Source organism: Penicillium manginii (genome assembly GCF_028828005.1).
Source record: "Penicillium manginii strain IBT 31320 chromosome Unknown utg000008l:1.0-3226943.0:1.0-3228205.0, whole genome shotgun sequence".
Classification (NCBI taxonomy): Eukaryota; Fungi; Ascomycota; class Eurotiomycetes; order Eurotiales; family Aspergillaceae; genus Penicillium; species Penicillium manginii.
In genome coordinates, this window is record NW_026643109.1 from 3,055,388 (window position 1) to 3,072,612 (window position 17,225).

General features: G+C 47.2%; 6 protein-coding genes across 6 annotated transcripts; 5 read left to right on the plus strand and 1 right to left on the minus strand.

Moving 5' to 3' along the window:
* Positions 1 to 491: 491 nt before the first annotated feature.
* Positions 492 to 5,264, plus strand: N7533_011726 (uncharacterized protein; the record flags this gene model as incomplete). The annotated part of the gene is made up of 3 exons (XM_057108376.1): positions 492 to 1,208; positions 1,280 to 2,870; positions 2,941 to 5,264. The coding sequence occupies 3 exons, from the start codon at positions 492 to 494 to the stop codon at positions 5,262 to 5,264; spliced, it is 4,632 nt and encodes a 1,543-aa protein (XP_056955754.1).
* A 1,169-nt stretch (positions 5,265 to 6,433) lies between these two features.
* N7533_011727 (Permease cytosine/purine uracil thiamine allantoin) lies at positions 6,434 to 7,392 on the minus strand (the record flags this gene model as incomplete). The annotated part of the gene is made up of 2 exons (XM_057108377.1): positions 6,434 to 7,160; positions 7,217 to 7,392. The coding sequence occupies 2 exons, from the start codon at positions 7,390 to 7,392 to the stop codon at positions 6,434 to 6,436; spliced, it is 903 nt and encodes a 300-aa protein (XP_056955755.1).
* A 1,417-nt stretch (positions 7,393 to 8,809) lies between these two features.
* Positions 8,810 to 9,990, plus strand: N7533_011728 (Oxoglutarate/iron-dependent dioxygenase; the record flags this gene model as incomplete). Its single annotated transcript, XM_057108378.1, has 4 exons — positions 8,810 to 8,953; positions 9,011 to 9,102; positions 9,168 to 9,703; positions 9,770 to 9,990. 4 exons carry the CDS (start codon positions 8,810 to 8,812, stop codon positions 9,988 to 9,990), a joined length of 993 nt encoding a protein of 330 aa, XP_056955756.1.
* A 753-nt stretch (positions 9,991 to 10,743) lies between these two features.
* On the plus strand, positions 10,744 to 11,976 carry N7533_011729 (isopenicillin N synthase family dioxygenase; the record flags this gene model as incomplete). Its single annotated transcript, XM_057108379.1, has 5 exons — positions 10,744 to 10,783; positions 10,872 to 11,057; positions 11,118 to 11,492; positions 11,551 to 11,793; positions 11,843 to 11,976. The coding sequence occupies 5 exons, from the start codon at positions 10,744 to 10,746 to the stop codon at positions 11,974 to 11,976; spliced, it is 978 nt and encodes a 325-aa protein (XP_056955757.1).
* A 1,606-nt stretch (positions 11,977 to 13,582) lies between these two features.
* N7533_011730 (fungal specific transcription factor domain-containing protein) lies at positions 13,583 to 14,327 on the plus strand (the record flags this gene model as incomplete). The annotated part of the gene is given in 3 exon segments (XM_057108380.1): positions 13,583 to 14,006; positions 14,066 to 14,298; positions 14,313 to 14,327. 3 exon segments carry the CDS (start codon positions 13,583 to 13,585, stop codon positions 14,325 to 14,327), a joined length of 672 nt encoding a protein of 223 aa, XP_056955758.1.
* A 1,340-nt stretch (positions 14,328 to 15,667) lies between these two features.
* On the plus strand, positions 15,668 to 16,528 carry N7533_011731 (alpha/beta fold hydrolase; the record flags this gene model as incomplete). Its single annotated transcript, XM_057108381.1, has 1 exon — positions 15,668 to 16,528. The coding sequence occupies one exon, from the start codon at positions 15,668 to 15,670 to the stop codon at positions 16,526 to 16,528; it is 861 nt and encodes a 286-aa protein (XP_056955759.1).
* Between the last annotated feature and the right edge of the window lie 697 nt (positions 16,529 to 17,225).

Sequence of the window (17,225 nt, forward strand, 5' to 3'; positions counted from 1 at the left end):
TTATCTTTGGGCACTCAAGGATCTAAACAGAAAAATGTCTCCATTTTTCTGCCTGCCATTACAGCTAAGCTTCTCTATCAAAAACTGAGTCCATGAAGTTCTGAAACTGATCATATATTTTCAGTACCTTGATGAAAATTACGAAGTTCTACTACTCAACTACTCTTGGAGCACTAACACAGTTGGACTTTCTCCGGCAAAGAATCACAGAAAATCTCTCATCATTGCTACTGTTACAGTCTCGCCGACATAGGGTACTGCAAGGTTACCCTCGTAGCGGAGACAAGTCACCGTTTGCAGCGAAGTTTCAATGGCGTCTCTGCTGAAAGGATCATAGACATTGCGCCATTATTGCTACGGTTACGCTATCGCACTGGCATGGGGTACTGTGGAGTCGTGTCTACAACTAGGACGTGTCACCATTTGAATCAAGCTCAAGAATCACCTTCGCGAGTTTACCAGCCCGAGGGCTATTTCGATTCTGCGATACCATGCGGGGGAAGGTACAAAAAAGACATTCTTGGACGGACGAGGAGCTGAACATCCTCTCGTACCTTCGATACACTTGCCACTGGGGCTTCAAACAAATCCAAGCGTCATACTTCCCAACACTTTCTTCCAGCGCACTCCGAGGAGCCTACTGGAACCTGTCTATTGAGGACCGCAATCGCCGAGCATCGAGGACCATTATCCCAGTTGCACCTTGCAGCTGTGTGGAAGGCTTCCCAATGGCCGTCGAAACGCAACCCGCGTCATTCAGTATCGAGCAGGGGACAAGTCGCTCTAACTGCCCCGCCTCTGGCACTCTCACTCGGTCAGAAAATAACCTTGAGACTTTGGCATTGACCCCACCAAGCCCTGCGGGTGGATGCGAGCAATTTATTTCCAATAACAGCGTTTCGAGTCGTTACGAACTTCGGCCGAACAGACCCTCAACTTTCCCTCTAAGGAAGCCGCAATATCTAGTTGACCGACGCCATTTCCCACACTTCTTCAGATCGTATAAGTACTCTCTCGATCTACAAGGGCTCTCAGACAACGATTATATTCCTCCATCTCGAACGCCTACGCCAAGTTCATCAGATCGAAGCGTTTCCATCGTCTCAAGTCTTCCCAGTGCTGCGTCAAGCTTTGAACTCTTCGGCTTGGAGGCGCGCTCTCTTCAGTCATCAGACCGTGAATCAGCTTCCGCTGATCGGCCCAACGACGTATCTAGCTATGAATTTCTCAGCTCTGAGGAGCATCCATTGCCAACATGACTGAAATCACCAAATTCGAGCAATTTGGAATCAATACGTTTTATACTGGAATCCCGATACTGGATAATGCGAGCAACTGGTTTAGGTGGAATCAGAAGGTCAATGAGTTCATTCGGATATCTGCGGTTGCCGACGATGGAGCGACTCCACCAATAGAAGAAGAAGAAGCACGGCAATGGATTCGCCGCCAAAAGTTCTATTCTGCGATGATCACGGCAAAGCTGACACACAATGCGGCGCAAAGGATCAATGCCTTTGAGATTCCTCGAGTTCAAGTACTGCTTAAGGCAGTCCAGGACAACTTCAAACCAGAAGGCTCCGGCACGTATGTTAACCTCCAACGGCGATACATGGCCCTTACAAGAGACAAGTGTGGGAGCACTCAAGCCCTCGGGGCAGAGATCAGGAAGATCCATGCTGAAAAACTCCTCCTTGACCCTGATTGCGTAACCTCCGAAATTGAGCGAACATTTTTCTTCGTGCATGCACTCGGTCCTGAGTATGAGAGCTTCCGCGATCATATCTTCCGACAAATGGACCTTGTCAACGAAAGGGACGCAAATGGGAACGTCACTAAAGCGGCGCCCACATTCGACTATATCGAGAATAAGGCAATTGAGGAAGAGCATCGGAAGGGGCAATTGGGCAGACAAACAACGGAGACGCAAGCACTTCCTGCTCTTGCCTTAGTCCGTGGGCCAGGTGACAAGAAGCTCATCCCGTCGTCGGACGGAACTACTTGTCGAATCGAGATCGATAATGTCCCATATTGCTCCTTCTGCCGAAAACCTTATCACGTTGACTCCGAATGCTTCACCAAGAATCCGAAACTGAAGGTCCACAAGAAAGACGGAGACGGACCGAAGCCAAAGCCAGGCAGAATGCACACGGGCGCACGCAAACAGTCGAAGAGGCGGCCCTCGACGGATGACGAGGATGACGATGCGGGTGGCCCAAAGGATCCGAAGAAACCAACGTTCATGGCGATGAAGGTCTCCGAGAAAGATGTCAACGAAGCATTTGGAAACGATATCGAAGGCAATTTCGCCCGGCTCGACCATATTCCCATAATGATGGCGATAAAGACCCTCTCTATCCGCGACGCGTGGATCGTGGATAGTGGATGCGCTCAGCACGTCTGCAATAGTGCCTCGAGGTTTGTCCAAATGGCCAAATATCATGGCCCCCCACTAAGAGGCGTTGGCACCTCAACGGCTCCCTCGGGAGTGGGAACAGTGAATATCCTGTGCAATGTACGCGGCAGAAAGAAATGGCTTGTGCTTAATAACGTCCTCTATGTTCCATCTGCACACGCCAATCTCATATCGGTACTCCAGCTTCTCAAACGAGGGGCAAAATTCGAATTCTCAAGCAGGGATGCTATCATTCGCAACAAGTCAAATGGAAAGAATCTGTTTACTGCCAGTGAATATCATGGAGTCTACGCACTCGATCTGTGGGCAAGTCTGACTTTCCCCTATTACCATGTTAGCCCACAAATGACGCTGTGGCACAACCGGCTTGCTCATCTGGGTGATGCAAATATTCGGCGACTCAAACAGCAGGCTCACGGTGTCCGGGACATGGAGCAACGTCATCCATGCAATCCCTGTCTGCAGGGGCGAATGATCGAAACCCCCCCACCGCAGATCAGGAAGTAGCAGGAGAGGAGAATATGCAGTGGAGCTCCTCCATGTTGACGTCGCTGGGCCATTTGACGAGGGCCTTGACGGCAGTTGTTACTGGCTCACCATTGTTGACGACTTCACGAGCTGGATCGAGATTATCCCTATACCGCGAAGACAACACTTCGTCATAGAATCACTTCGGTTCTTCCTCGACCACAACGAGCGCCCCGAGCGAAAATGCAGACGAATACGTCTCGACCGAATATCTGAACAAGTGGGCGACGAGATGAAGTTTATGTTGTTCTCGCGTGCAATCCAAGCGGAGGTGACAGGAGTGGATCAACATCAGCAGAATGGGGTTGCCGAAAGAGCCCATAAGACAATTTATGATCGGGTTGGGCCTACCCTAGCACATGCGAGGTTGCCGTCTAAATTCTGGCCGGAAATCGCTCGAACCGCAGCTTTCCTCTCCAACCGATCACCGTCATCGAAGCTCAACATGACTCCGTATCAAGCGTGGTATGGCGACAAACCTGATTTATCACGACTTAGAGTGATCGGATCCAAAGGGGAATACTTGATCCCGCCAAAGCAAAGAAAGAAGCTTACGGATCCGCGAACAAGGCCATGCATTCTGCTAGGCTATGAAGGAAATACCAACTACCGCATCCTTCTGGGAGACGGAAGAATCGTTGGGACTCCAAACGCTGAATTTCACGAAGTCCTGACAGCTCCCTCCACACAGACTATAGAAGATGTGGGAGCCAGACGAGACGGCTTACCTGAGGCAACGGCTGCTGCCGCAGGGGGGAGCGAGATGGTGGGACTAATAAATCAACCGTCGGTAGGTATACGGCAAGCATCCGTGCCTGCTTCGGGGCACCGATTGTCGATGGATCCCCCGGAGCGGCCCCTACCTAAGCCGAGAAACGATATCTCGCACATACTGCCTCAGAGTGACGATAACTCGCGAGTGCTTACCCAGCCGAGTGACGATGACTCGCAAACTCAAGCGTCGTCCCAATCGAGTGACGATGACTCGCAGCCAGCTGTTGCTGTACAGGGAGACAGGACCTTGTCGTCCACACGGAGCGACGATACCCTCGGACCTCTATCACCTGCTTATCAGGATTCTGTCCTTGAGATTGACTCACCACCCGGTGGCGGCCAGCAACAAGACGACGCTCAACAAAGGCTCAGTTTAGGAGAATGGCAACGATATCCAGATCTCCAACTTGACAGCTCAGTTCATGAAGTGCAGCAAGGAGCACTAGATCATCACCCTGAACTAAAGATTCGCGGTCCACAAGTCACACTAGACACGTCTGATGAGAGCGAAGAAGAGCTTGCATTAATGAATATACCCGAAGAGAACGTCATCTCAACATTCTTGACGGTAGCTGCAGAGGAAACAGAACCCTTTGAGCCAAAGAGCCTGCATCATGCGAAAAACGACACAAGCTGGCTCGAATGGGAAAGAGCAATGCTCGAAGAAGTGGAATCACTCAAGCAAAACAAAACATGGGAGCTTGTTGATCCCCCCAAAGACCGGCGAGTTCTCAGTGGAAAATGGGTGTTCAAACTCAAACGAGGATCTCATGGCGAAGTACTCCGCCATAAGAGCAGGTGGGTGGTGAGAGGCTTCACACAACAAGAAGGTATTGACTATGATGAAACCTTTGCCTCGGTTGTAAAGCCAATGAGCTACAAGGCCCTCTTCGCAATCGGAGCGGCCCTGGACCTGGAGATCGAGCAAATGGACGTCAAAACCGCATTCTTGTACGGACACATAGACCACGAGATCTACGTCGAACAGCCCCATCACATGACGGACGGTACCTCAAGGGTCTGCAAGCTTCGAAAGGCCCTCTATGGGTTAAAGCAGGCTCCTCGCATCTGGTATCAGACCCTCACGAACTTCCTACGCAATCTTGGCTTCGAGCCAATCACCGCCGATTTTGGTATCTTCGTTCGGAGCAATATGTACATCGCGGTGTATGTTGATGATCTCCTGATCGTCGGTCCGAGTATCGCAGAGATCAAGAAGATCAAGCGGAGCCTAAGGAACCGTTTTCAGATGACAGACCTGGGCCCATGCAGCTACTACCTTGGGATATCCATCCAGCGAGACCGCCAAAACAGGAAACTGTCCCTAAGTCAAGAAGCATACATTGACAAGGTTGCTCATCAGTTTGATATTGGCAACTGCGCTCCCATCGGTACGCCGATAGAAACCTCACCGCTTCCAGAGAACAGTCCAGACTATACGTGCCCTCCAGATCAGAGGACCTCTTACCAACGCATGGTCGGATCTCTGATGTACATTATGCTTGGAACCAGGGGGGGACATCGCGCACGCAGTCTCTGTGGCGAGTAGATCTCTGGCAAATCCTGGGCCCCAGCACATGAAACTCGCTCAACGTATCCTGCGGTACCTCAAAGGAACAAAGAGCCTCAGACTCGCGTACAAAGGTCAGCCTCAGAAACTGAAAGGCTTCACAGATGCAGATTGGGGAGGATGTCGTGACACGAGACGGTCAACAGCTGGGTATCTCTTCAATATTGGAAGTGGGGCCATCAGTTGGCAATCGAAACGTCAGGGCGTCGTTGCCCTCTCAACCTGCGAAGCCGAATTTCTAGGCAGACACAAGCCACCAAAGAAGCAGTCTGGTTGAGAAGGCTTCTCAACGAATTGAATATGAACCAAGGCATGAACGCCACGATCATCTGCGGGGATAACCAAGGAGCCATTGCGCTCTCCTCGAACCCACAATACCACTCCCGCACAAAACATATGGAGATCCAACGCAAGTGGCAGGGAGAGGTCCAAGACAACGGAACAGTCAAACTCAAGTATATCCCCACCACAGAACAAATTGCTGATGGGTTCACCAAACCCCTTGCTCGGGAAAGATTTGAGTGGTTTCGGAGAGGGCTTGGCATCGAGTGATTGCTACACCTTATTTGTATTGAACAAGACTAAGGCGCAGGGCGTCCTTTCCTCCCTTTCTTCACAAATGAAGTTTTTGGAGGTTTTAATGGAACCCGTCGCAACCGCGATTATATGGTCGCTGACACCATTGGTAATGGGTTGCCATCGAGTGGGAGTGTTAAGTATCGCGGTGGTCAAAGCTTATGATGGGACTAGCGATGGACGTTTAAATAGATGGGGTTCCCACTTTTGATAGTAACCTCAACAAGAACATTACAACTACCTATCTCAACAAGAGGGCTTATTCATATTCATATTATTCAATTCATATTATTCATATTCGCAAATATTCATGACTATTCATGAATAATCATATTCCTTTCGGATCCCTAGCGGTAGAGATCTCCGGGCTTGGTCTAATAAAGCAGCTTCACCCCGAGACAGATGCTCTTTGATAATTCCTAGCTCCTCTTGCTGAAGATCAAAGATGGTAGCAAACTGATGAAGCATCAGACCGCGGATTTCGCAGATCAGGATCGAATCTGATCAATTCCCATCAATCTGTGTACATGATAAAACCGCAGTGAAGATCCGGATCCGCCCTATTTTGAGTCCTACTCACGCAGAACCCTCGGATCAAGGGACTCAAGAGGTGGCCATAAGGTACAAAGACACCAATAAACAAGAAAGGAGCCCAGGGTATTGACAAACCAGTTTATCTGATACAGGTAGGCTAGTCCGCTAGGAATGAGAACGCTCGGGTTAACGTTGTTGATGACTCCTGGCAAATTGATTCCGACGAAACTGAACTCAGTCACAAACGAACGCCAATTTATACCAGCTCTATACCGGTAGCAGCCGCGAGGGTGGTATAGGTCAGACAAGTTCAACTTTCTTCGTCGGATGAGGAAATAGTCCGCGATCATTATGCTGCAAATGGGGCTAATGCACACCCCATAGGCCGACATGAAACTTAAAAACTTGTCAGCACTGTTGACAATTAACCATGGCACCATACCCCATGCACCAAGGAGCAAACAGAGAAGGGAACCGCGTCTGACAGTCATCCACGCCGGTACAAATGACATAACATCATGACCAAAGGGGATAGAATTTGCAGAAATGTCACAAGATATTTGAGCAAGCATCCAGAGAATAGCACAGACGAAGGCAAGGAAGCGACCGCCTCCCGTGTTGCCCCAGTACGGAAGCATATCGACTGGACTGGATATGTCTGTCTCGTAAAGTACCCGCCCAGAACCAACGACAGCTAGACCGAGAACAGCATAAATGGTCTTGATAACGGGGATAGCTAATGCTTGGGACCATTGTCCACGGCTCCTAGGTCGTATTAGTAGCATGCTCTGAGCTAACTAAGAGCCACCATATTAACATACCCTGTCTTGGCGAACCGTGAATAATCCGACATATTCATTGTACTGGTGAGCCAGGAATTGGTGGTTGATGAGAAAGTGGCAAGCCAAAGCCAAATGTGCGCTCGTCCTGATACTTTTGCTGGTTGGTTGAAAATTCCTTGGAGGTCACCAGCTTTGACGCAGATCCAGACAACCATCGCGATAGAGACCTGTTTAGAGTCAGTCTCTGGAAAAAAGAGGTCCTTTGAAAGACTATTTACTGGAATAATAAGTATGGTTTTTACCAGAAACAGTCGTCTTCTAGGATGTTAACGTCATCGAAAACAGTGGCAGAAAGAAGATATGTCATACTTGAGTCGTCGAACTGGAATCATCATAAATGGAATGTGTAAGCCGGCAAATAGAAAAAATGAAATCATTTGCTGTGTTGATATTCCGGCTGATTTGGGGAGATGATTGGTTATGTTTCGATAGCTGGGCCATATTGCAGCAACTGCCTGCGTTTCAAAGTTAGTTACCTAAAAGGTGATGCAGAAAGAAACAACTCGCCTCGGTCATGCCAAAAAGTCCGTAATAACAATTTACACCTAGCCAAACGGCCGAGAGAACGGCGCGAGAGAAGACCGCGAAATTTCCGAAGTAATACCCAAAGCTTGACCGAATGGCTATAGGGAAGGGAATATGATAATCAGATCCGATATATCCATTCAAAACCGTCGGCAGACCGTTGCAAATTCCCAAAAGCAAGACGATGAAAATTGCATCCACAGTACTCAGCCCCACGAGAAGAGGGGTAGTTCCAATAGTCCAGCTGGTGATGTTAACAAGGTCTGAAAACCAATAGTTCACGAAATCAAGGCCCTTCCAGGTCTGTAGCTTGGGGCCAATTGGATCGGAATCTGGGCTACTTTATTAGATTTCTATCTCTAATTTATCAAAGCGAGAAAGGATTTCTTACCTTTGTTGCTCGGCACTCCCGCAGGAGCTAGGCTGCTAGGTTCTTTCGGGATTTTCCATGCTTGAATAGAAGAAAGTCGAGCTTCTACTTCAGCGATATGCAATTTAATCAGTGTTTTCATCTTAGGTAGCGAGGTCATTATTCAAAATGTTTTCTTGCGCTCCTTTCCTTCTCTGTATCAGGACCGACTATCATGGTCCTCTAGAAACTTTTATACCGCATCAAAACTAAACTCCCAATCAAATCATGAATACATGGATATTGCTATAGGAGATCTCCGGAGTCACCCTCTATCTCTGTTAGATACCAGGTACGAAGATTGTGCACAGTTTAGCCCAGTGATATCGTACAGAGGGGATGTGTATAGGGTCGACGTTAAACAAAGTTCATGAACTCCACGAAACCATTATCACATATCTCGGCCGCGGGTAAAATGGAAATGCGGGGTGGATCTTCTGATAAGGGGTTATCATGGCAGCGGAGCGATACTTTCAAGAGGTGTAAACTTGAATGGCCGACAATTATATCCCACAAAGATATAAGCTTAGTACCAGTCTTGTTTTTTGGACTTCAAGTAGCAGACCGCATCTAACACCACGAATTACCTTTCTTTCTCTTGTCTACAGTATCAGGTTACACGTGATTTTCTTCCCAGAATGAAGTTTCCTATCATCTCCCTGAAAGACTTTTCGTCTGAATTTGACAAGATCTCCAAGGAAATCTTCAAGGCCAGCCAGGAATGGGGCTTTTTCATTTTGAAAGACCATGGAATCGATGGAATCAATCAGATGTTTGACCGGGTAATGAAGTACATCACGACAAGTCTTGATCACAGAAACTAATATCAGATATACCAGGCGCGTGAATTTTTCGAGTTGCCAATGGACATCAAGTCCGAGAAGATACTGAATGAAGACCCAGTTGGATATGATGGACATCAAAGTACTACGTAAGAGTTGCCACAGCGACGGTCAAAAGACGGTGAGAAGTTTACTGATGAAGTTCAACACAAAGTTTTGCTGCTTCAGAGGGAATGTCTTTTGGGCTTCCCGCGGGACAGTTGTCCAAAAGTAATAACATTCATTCCTGGTGGAATGAGGATAGGATCAGCGAAGTTGAAACCTTCAAGGCTCAGTGCAATGAGCTGAACCTCAAGATCATGTCTTGCTTCGCCGTCAACATGGGTCTTCCGAAAGAATTCTTTGTGGCTTCGCACAGACAAGAATTGCCAGGGAACACGCTTAAGCTTATCAAATACCCAAAAATGGATGAACAGCCAGGAGAGTCAATTCCTCGACTATCCGAGCACACAGACTGGGGAAGTGTGACCATCTTATTCACAGAGTCGCCGGGTCTAGAAGTTCGCGACCCTAGCAATCAATGGCATGAAGTTCCCGTCATCCCTGGCGCAGTTACCGTCAATATTGGTGACGCTCTTTCTCTATGGACTGGAAAGCAGCTCAAATCCACCATGCACCGCATTTCTTGGGATAAAGTACCGAGATCCCAGGATCGCTATAGTATTCCCTATTTTGTGCACCCAAATTTCGGTACGCTTTCTGCCATGTTACTTTATTTTCCTTGTTTCTTCAATCACTTGATCCTAATCGTTACAGATACCAATCTCCAACTTAATACGCTGCCAGATGAGTCCGATGACCAGCAACTTACGTACAGCGATTACTACAAAGTCCGTCTTCGATTAACTTGGGGCAGCCTGGAAGAGATGGATGGTATCAAAAGATTTGGCGACGTCGACGACAAGACATTAATGCGTTTGAGGACGTTGGGTGTGGCAAACGCGGGTATTTTGGAGTCGCACAGTGTAAATCTATGACCGTCTAGCCATTTGCGATACGACCTTTCCGCGGGTCAATTGTCGCGGAAAGCGAAGGCTGGTATGGCCGTGGACTGTTTGCTTAGCACATGCCTAGTCCCCACAAGCTACATGGGCCGCCTGTTCGCGCAATTCCCAATCAAATTACAATAGTCGTTTCTTTGGAGAGATTCTCAGTCACAAACAGTACATGTGAAATCATCAAATACCTGGAGCATTAAAATTCAAGGGAACTGATCAAGCGCTGGTAATTCGTCAACGTCCTATATTTCCTTAATCCATTTGTTCGTCTTTAAGTCGTAAGGTTCTAAAATTCTATTATATTTCTTATATTCAGATCCAAAAATTCAGGTTGTAATGGATATCTTGAAGGATATTTGGAGACTTCAAAATCAGCTATCGTATTCGAAGCACGGCTCGCTAGGGAAGGCCCATAACATCTTCGGAATAGCCTGTGGTAAGCTGGGAAACGATAGACGGAACTCGGGGAACTCGGCCGCGGAGTAGACGAGGAATATCTCAAGGTTTCATTCCGATAGCGGATAGTGATTGGACGTGATGTGAGGAGCGAAACTCGGCCGAGGGCCATGCTGAGATCCCGTGGACCACTTACATCATTGTTTCAGTCGTTTTGATTGACGGTTTCCAGAGCACAGTTCCTATAAATGGCCCTAAAATCACCGACTCCGAGATTTGTGAGCTTGGAAGTTTCCTATACAACACAACATTTAACCATTTAGCCTTATCGCAAATATGCCAACCGAACAGGCTCCACCAATCATTGACTTTTCGCGTACGTCTACTTTTCTCATTATCATTAGACACTTTGAAGTTGAAACCCTGGGTCTCTGCGATCATTTAATTGATTTTTATCCTTGAAGCTTTCTACGAGGAAGATCAGTCCGCGAGACGGGGACTTATCAATCAAGTTCGCTCTGCATGTGAAAGCTTCGGCTTCTTTCAGATTGTCAACCATGGCGTTCCCGAGTCCCTTCGTCAGGATATCTTAAAGCAATCGGTCGATTTTTTTAAACTCTCTCTGGAGATAAAGGAGAAGTATAACAAGGGTGATTCACTCCGTCAGGTTCATATTTGCAGAGTTCTTAAATGACATGGCGAATCGCTAGATATTGGCGGATTCAACCGTGGTTACGAGCGCCTGCGAGCACAGAACTTCGAGAAAAAAACGGAGGGTGACTTGAAAGAGGGTTATTACTTTGGCACCGATCTTCCTCTCGATCACCCTTACGTTGTTGGACGTAAAATCAATCTAGGACCCAACAAATACCCCGAAGATGTATCCGACCCAACGGCATTCAAGGTGATTGTCGATAGCTATTTCAAAAGTGTGGAGAAGCTGGCACATGATATATTGAGAATTTTGGCTTCTACATTGAACTTGGATGAGGATTTCTTCCAAGACTACGTCGACACACCCATCGCTATATTGCGTCTACTGCATTATCCTCCCCAGCCGGCTAATGCATCTTCTGATGAGAGAGGTATGAGAGCCGTGGACGTCGTGGAAAATAAGAAGTCTCTAACGATGGGTGGAATTAGGAATTGGGGCTCACACTGACTTTGGTGGCATCACCATTCTTCTACAAGACATGATCGGTGGCCTCCAAGTGTGGAACAAAGACCACTCGACTTGGGTTGATGTGAAGCCTCTGGAGGGCGCCTTCGTCGTCAACCTTGGCAACATGATGATGCGCTGGACGAATGATCATTACTTGTCCAATCTACACCGTGTGATCAACAAGACGGGGAAAGAACGTTACTCTGTCCCCTTCTTTTTCTCTGGTAACCCAGAATATGTTGTGAAATGTCTGCCAAGCTGCGAGGAAGCCAGCGGCGGCGCAAAGTACCCCCCCTATCTCGGTCGAGGAGTGGATTACAGGACGATACGCGGATACTTACGGTACGAAGGATAATACCAAGGCAATGAAGGATTTGTCAGTCGAAGCAGAGAAGGCCTATGCATGATTGTACACCATGACAAATGAAAAGAAAAGGAACGGAAAATAAATAAAAGAGAAATTTATTAAAATTTGCTCCCAAACTTGTTTCCATCTTAGTTCATCTAAATCTAAGGCTACCAATTCTACCGCCAGACAGCCAATCGTACTTTACTAACTTACGTTAGATAACGTAATCCATGGGCGAGTGGACTACGTAAAACACCATATCGAAGACGATATTTTGTAGTCTTACATATCACCCACCATGACTTGATTCTATGCGAGTGGGGGGGTCCGAGCCAGGCCTCAACCTACTTCATACTGTCATCCTAAGATTCGATCAAATTTTTTTCGTAGGGAGGCTACAGTACTAGCAAGTACTAGCACCGTGGATTATCTGGTCGTACCAAGACTAACTCACCCGCGGGACTTGGGTTTGCTGTGATAAGAGATAAGATATCGGGTGATAAGATATCGGGTGTTGGCCTCCGCGGCCGCGGGAATATTTGAATGCGACGGCCATCAACAATTTTCGCTCGTCTTCTCCCTATCCACTTCTCATCGCCATGGAGACTTTTGAGCACGTCATTCCTACATCAACGCGGCGTGTCACCCAGAGACGACCGCGAGCATGCACCGAATGTGCCCGCCGCAAGCTGCGTTGCTCTAAGGTGATCCCATGTGGTGCTTGTATGGATCGAGGCATAAGCCATTTATGCCGGCGGGAAAAGGTTTGGCTCCGCAATAGAAAGGCTGATGATCAAAATACAATGGTGCGATCAAATGGAGATAACACCTCGGACGATTTGGAGCAAAGAGTAGATCAGGTCCACCATATCTCCCAATCCCTTTCTCCTTCTCCCTCTCGTCAACCTAGTCCATCAACACAAGAGGGTATAGGAATGCCCTTTATGGATACCGCTAGCCCATATGTGCGTTCGAGTCCTATCACGCCCGGCTCTGACAATGACCGACTAACTGTCAACCCAACCGCCGCGTGTAGAGAAACACTCAGCAAACACGGGAGTAGCTCCGAGCCAGGGATTTTCCCCTGCTTATCGACAACTTCACAAAGTGGGCTGATGAAAGGAGTTGCACAGAATACTGCAGTCACCCTCGAGTTTCTTGCTCTCGGTAGACAGCATGCCATGAGACTTGGGCATGATTTAGCCCCAGAATCGCGGGCTTCGTTACCAAGCAATTCCATAAGTATCGCCGATCCAATCGTCACACCAGCTCAGGCCGTGTGGCTGGTGGAATACCATGAGAAAAACATTTCTTGGATGCACAATTTACTTCACATGGTTACCTTTCGTGAACAATGTGATGTCTTTTTGGAGTCGGGGGCTCCAATCAGCCCACTCTGGCTATCTCTCTATTATTCCGTGCTTTCTGTGAGCTTGCAATATTTTTTCACCTACTCTTGGTTTTAATTCTTATAAATCCGGGGTAGTGCACCGTATACCTTACTGCGCCGGACTTGTTGCAACAGTGTGGAATTGTTCATCAACGTAAGGACATTCAAGCTCGTATCAATAAGATTTTCACCTGAACTTTCTAACCGTGAGTCAGAAACACTTGCATTGCACCTACATGAAAAGAGCATTGAATGCCTACATGCCTCCAATTTCATGGTCAACCATTCGATTTTCTCCGTGCAAGCCATCTGCATGCTCATCCACTGCGGACACAACTATGGCGAGTCAGACTTGATTTCGACTTTGATGGGTAGCGCCATTCGCATCGCACAGTCACTCGGGATTCACCGCCTAGGATCAGATCAAACAGCAAATACGATTCAATCAGCGGAACTAGGAAACGTGAAGAGACAGCTGATTGATCGCGAAGTAAGCAAGAGGGTATGGTGGTTCCTCATTCGCCAGGATTGGCTTCAGATACCATTTATAAACACCTACACTATCCATGCAACACAATTCAATACGCCCAAACCAAAGAATTGTGTGGATTCACGAATAGAAATTGGCAAAGATGGCATTGTGGAATGCAGAATCGATACATATACTCAGGGCAGCTACACAGCGGTGCTGAACGAAAGTGAGATATCTATTAACAGCGAACCTTGCGAACTATGTATCTAACAGGATCTTTTCTAGTTTCTGTTCTGCTCTGGAGAACTCAAGATCGGTTGTGTCTCTTTGGACATCCTGATCGGGTACCTGATGGCGAGCGCAGGCTCTACGAAGAAATCATCACAGCCGACACTGAGCTAAGGAAGATCATCAACCGCATGCCTATTTTCTTCCGCGAACAAAGAATTCAAGATAAGACCCTCCCTGTACATGTTCTGCAACAAAGGGAGGTAACACAGCTTTCATTATCGCACAAAGTATGTATCCCTAGCTCCGCATATTTTGAAAGGACGCCAGATTATTCGATGCTTACAATGATGTTAGTTCCTGAGCATCCACCGCCATTTTCAGATATCCTGTTTTCAATACCCCTGGTTTTCGTACACGAGGGTGTGTATCTTGAACAAACCACCGAATTTCTCATCCTATCAAGCAGCATAGCTAACATCATGAAAAGCTTTCCTGCCTCCCGATAGCTCGAAAAAGCCTTCAGTCTATACTTGCTCTTCCTGAGAACGAATACACCTGGACGGCCCGCAATATGTGGACAGTAAACACGCATATCATAACGGCAGTTATTGCGCTTTTGTTTGAACAACTCTTCGCGTCTTCCTCCGGACTCAGTTTGTTCGAGATTGACGAAATCCAAAACTTGGCCCAGAGGCTGTTGCAGTTGCTACGGGACACGAGTACAACAAGTCAAATTTCAAGGAAAGGCGTCCGTATAATCGAGTGTTTATTGGAACTAAGAGAAACTATATCATCTGGGAATTGCGGTGATTTTGACCTAGAGCAGATCATTTCTTACGTGAAGCTTGATGTGTTGCAACATATGCAGATACCTTCTCAGACAGGTGTGCATGGGACAGTGTTTGGTGATGTTAATTGGTAGAAAAGTATATCTCCTTCTCGATTCCACATACGAATCATGGCCACCTTCACGTCGGATCGGGAATAGAAATCAAAATTGTGCAAGAGATTGAACATCGAAAGAAATTTAGCCAACAAGGAGATAGCATTTAATACCTTGTTACTGCTTGGCCTGAACCACATGATCACACCTTGGACATAAATTTTGAAATCGACTCAGTATTGGCAGTAGTCCTGGCAGTCCCAGTCAAGTATACATACTAATTATTCCATTGAACTTCGATACACACTAGATATCAGCCTGTGCAGCTAGTGGATCCTTGTGGATCACTGAACAGGAGCCTGCTCGATAAAATGGGTTCATGGACGGCCATGAAAAAAGAAACAGGTCACTATGCTTCATGACACCTACACCACTCGGAGACTAACTGATTGATTGATTGATCATGGGTACATTATGATGATAAGTTCTCATCCGGATTCTATGTTTCTTTAATCGCTATCAACTGCCCACACTTGCTAATAATTGACCCACTCCACGAATCTCGGCCGAGATTACCCGCTATCAAATGTCTTTCCCCTAGCGGGAACAGCTGCATTACTTTCGAAAATTTTAAAATGAAAAAGGGAATGAATTCCCTCCGTGGATATAAATACATATTCCCTACGAAAACCCAGCTTGATTTGTCTTGGATACATGTTCAAAAGATATATGCCCTCTATCTCAATTCAAACCCCAAAACTTCACCAGACGCAATGAGCGATGAAACAGCTAAAATCTCGGGGGAGGTGCTCAGGAAAAACCAAAGAACGTCTATGATCATTTCCGTCACTGGCTTTGATGTTTTCGTCGAAATTGACGGTGATGGCCCTTATATGATCATGACGCACGGACTGGGAGCCAATACAAATGTCTTCTATCCGCTTATGGAGATATTTAACAAGACTCACACCGTTGTACGAATCGATTGGCCGGGTCATGGACATAGCGGTCTGAACCATGTGGCGGAGAAAGTGACAATGTCGGTCCTTGTGGCGATACTCCAGGGCGTGATGGACCATCTCACCATTTCTACAGCTATCTTGGTGGGACATAGTGCAGGTGGTATCGTCAGCATGATGTTTGCTGCCCAGTATCCACGTCGGGTGGACGCCATGGCTGTCATCGGAGCTGGTAGGACTAAAGCAGTCAAATCTCCTGCCAAGAGCTTTACGCTGCAACTCTCTCACGCAGCCCGATCGAGGGGTCTTTGTTGGCACGTTGACGAGAGGGTGGATTATAACATACCACCTGGAACTGTCGGGCTTTCTCGCGCCTTGCTCCGAGCTGTTACCTCTCAAACCGATCCAGAGGGCTATGCGCAGATGTGCGATGCTTTATGTGACGACAGTCATGTTGATCCCGACTATTCACTGATCAGCTGCCCCACATGTGTGATAGGAGGGCTAGAGGATAATATTTCACCAGTTCATGTTACAGACGAGCTTGTTGGGTTGATCGCAAGTTCTGGGAAAGCTCCACTTCGGTACCTCTTCAACACCGGCCACATGATGATCATTGAAGATGTACATGGCACTGCTTCGGCAATAGATGATCTACTCAAACAGCTTCGCTGATGCAGTCCCCTCCTTCTGGCTGATCTTCCTTTTCTTCTCTTTCCACCCTCCGTGAGAAAAGCCTGTTCGATCTATAGGATTCTTTCCTAATTCAAAGTATTTATAGTAGGGATTATTTTATCAAAACGCGCACTGCCACTAAATCAAGTCCGTAGGGCAACTAGACGGAGAGGCCAATCTACTGCTATATGGGATGTCTAAACTATGCTTAGCCCTGGTTTTAACCTCTTCTCACCACAGTCCCTTTTCACCACCCTCTCTTTCACCACCCTCTCTTTCACCACCCTCTCTTTCACCACCCTCTCTTTCACCACCCTCCCTTTTCACCACCCTCTCTTTCACCACCCTCCCTTTTCACCACCCTCCCCTTTCACCACCCTCCCTTTTCACCACCCTCCCTTTTCACCACCCTCCCTTTTCACCACCCTCCCTTTTCACCACCCTCCCTTTTCACCACCCTCCCTTTTCACCACTCGCTCTTCACAGTAGAACCTCTTTCGAAAAGCTTATTCGGGAAAGGTCGTTGAAATAAACTGGACGACATTAATTTAAGCTATTTACTGCGAAACTTTGAGGTTGTTGAGCTGATAGAGTAGAAAACCCCATGAAATACTTGGTTACTAAAAGCCGTTGGAAAATTAAACGTAAAGCCACTCGAGTCGACTATTTACGGTAATACCATCATTTAAGGATTTTA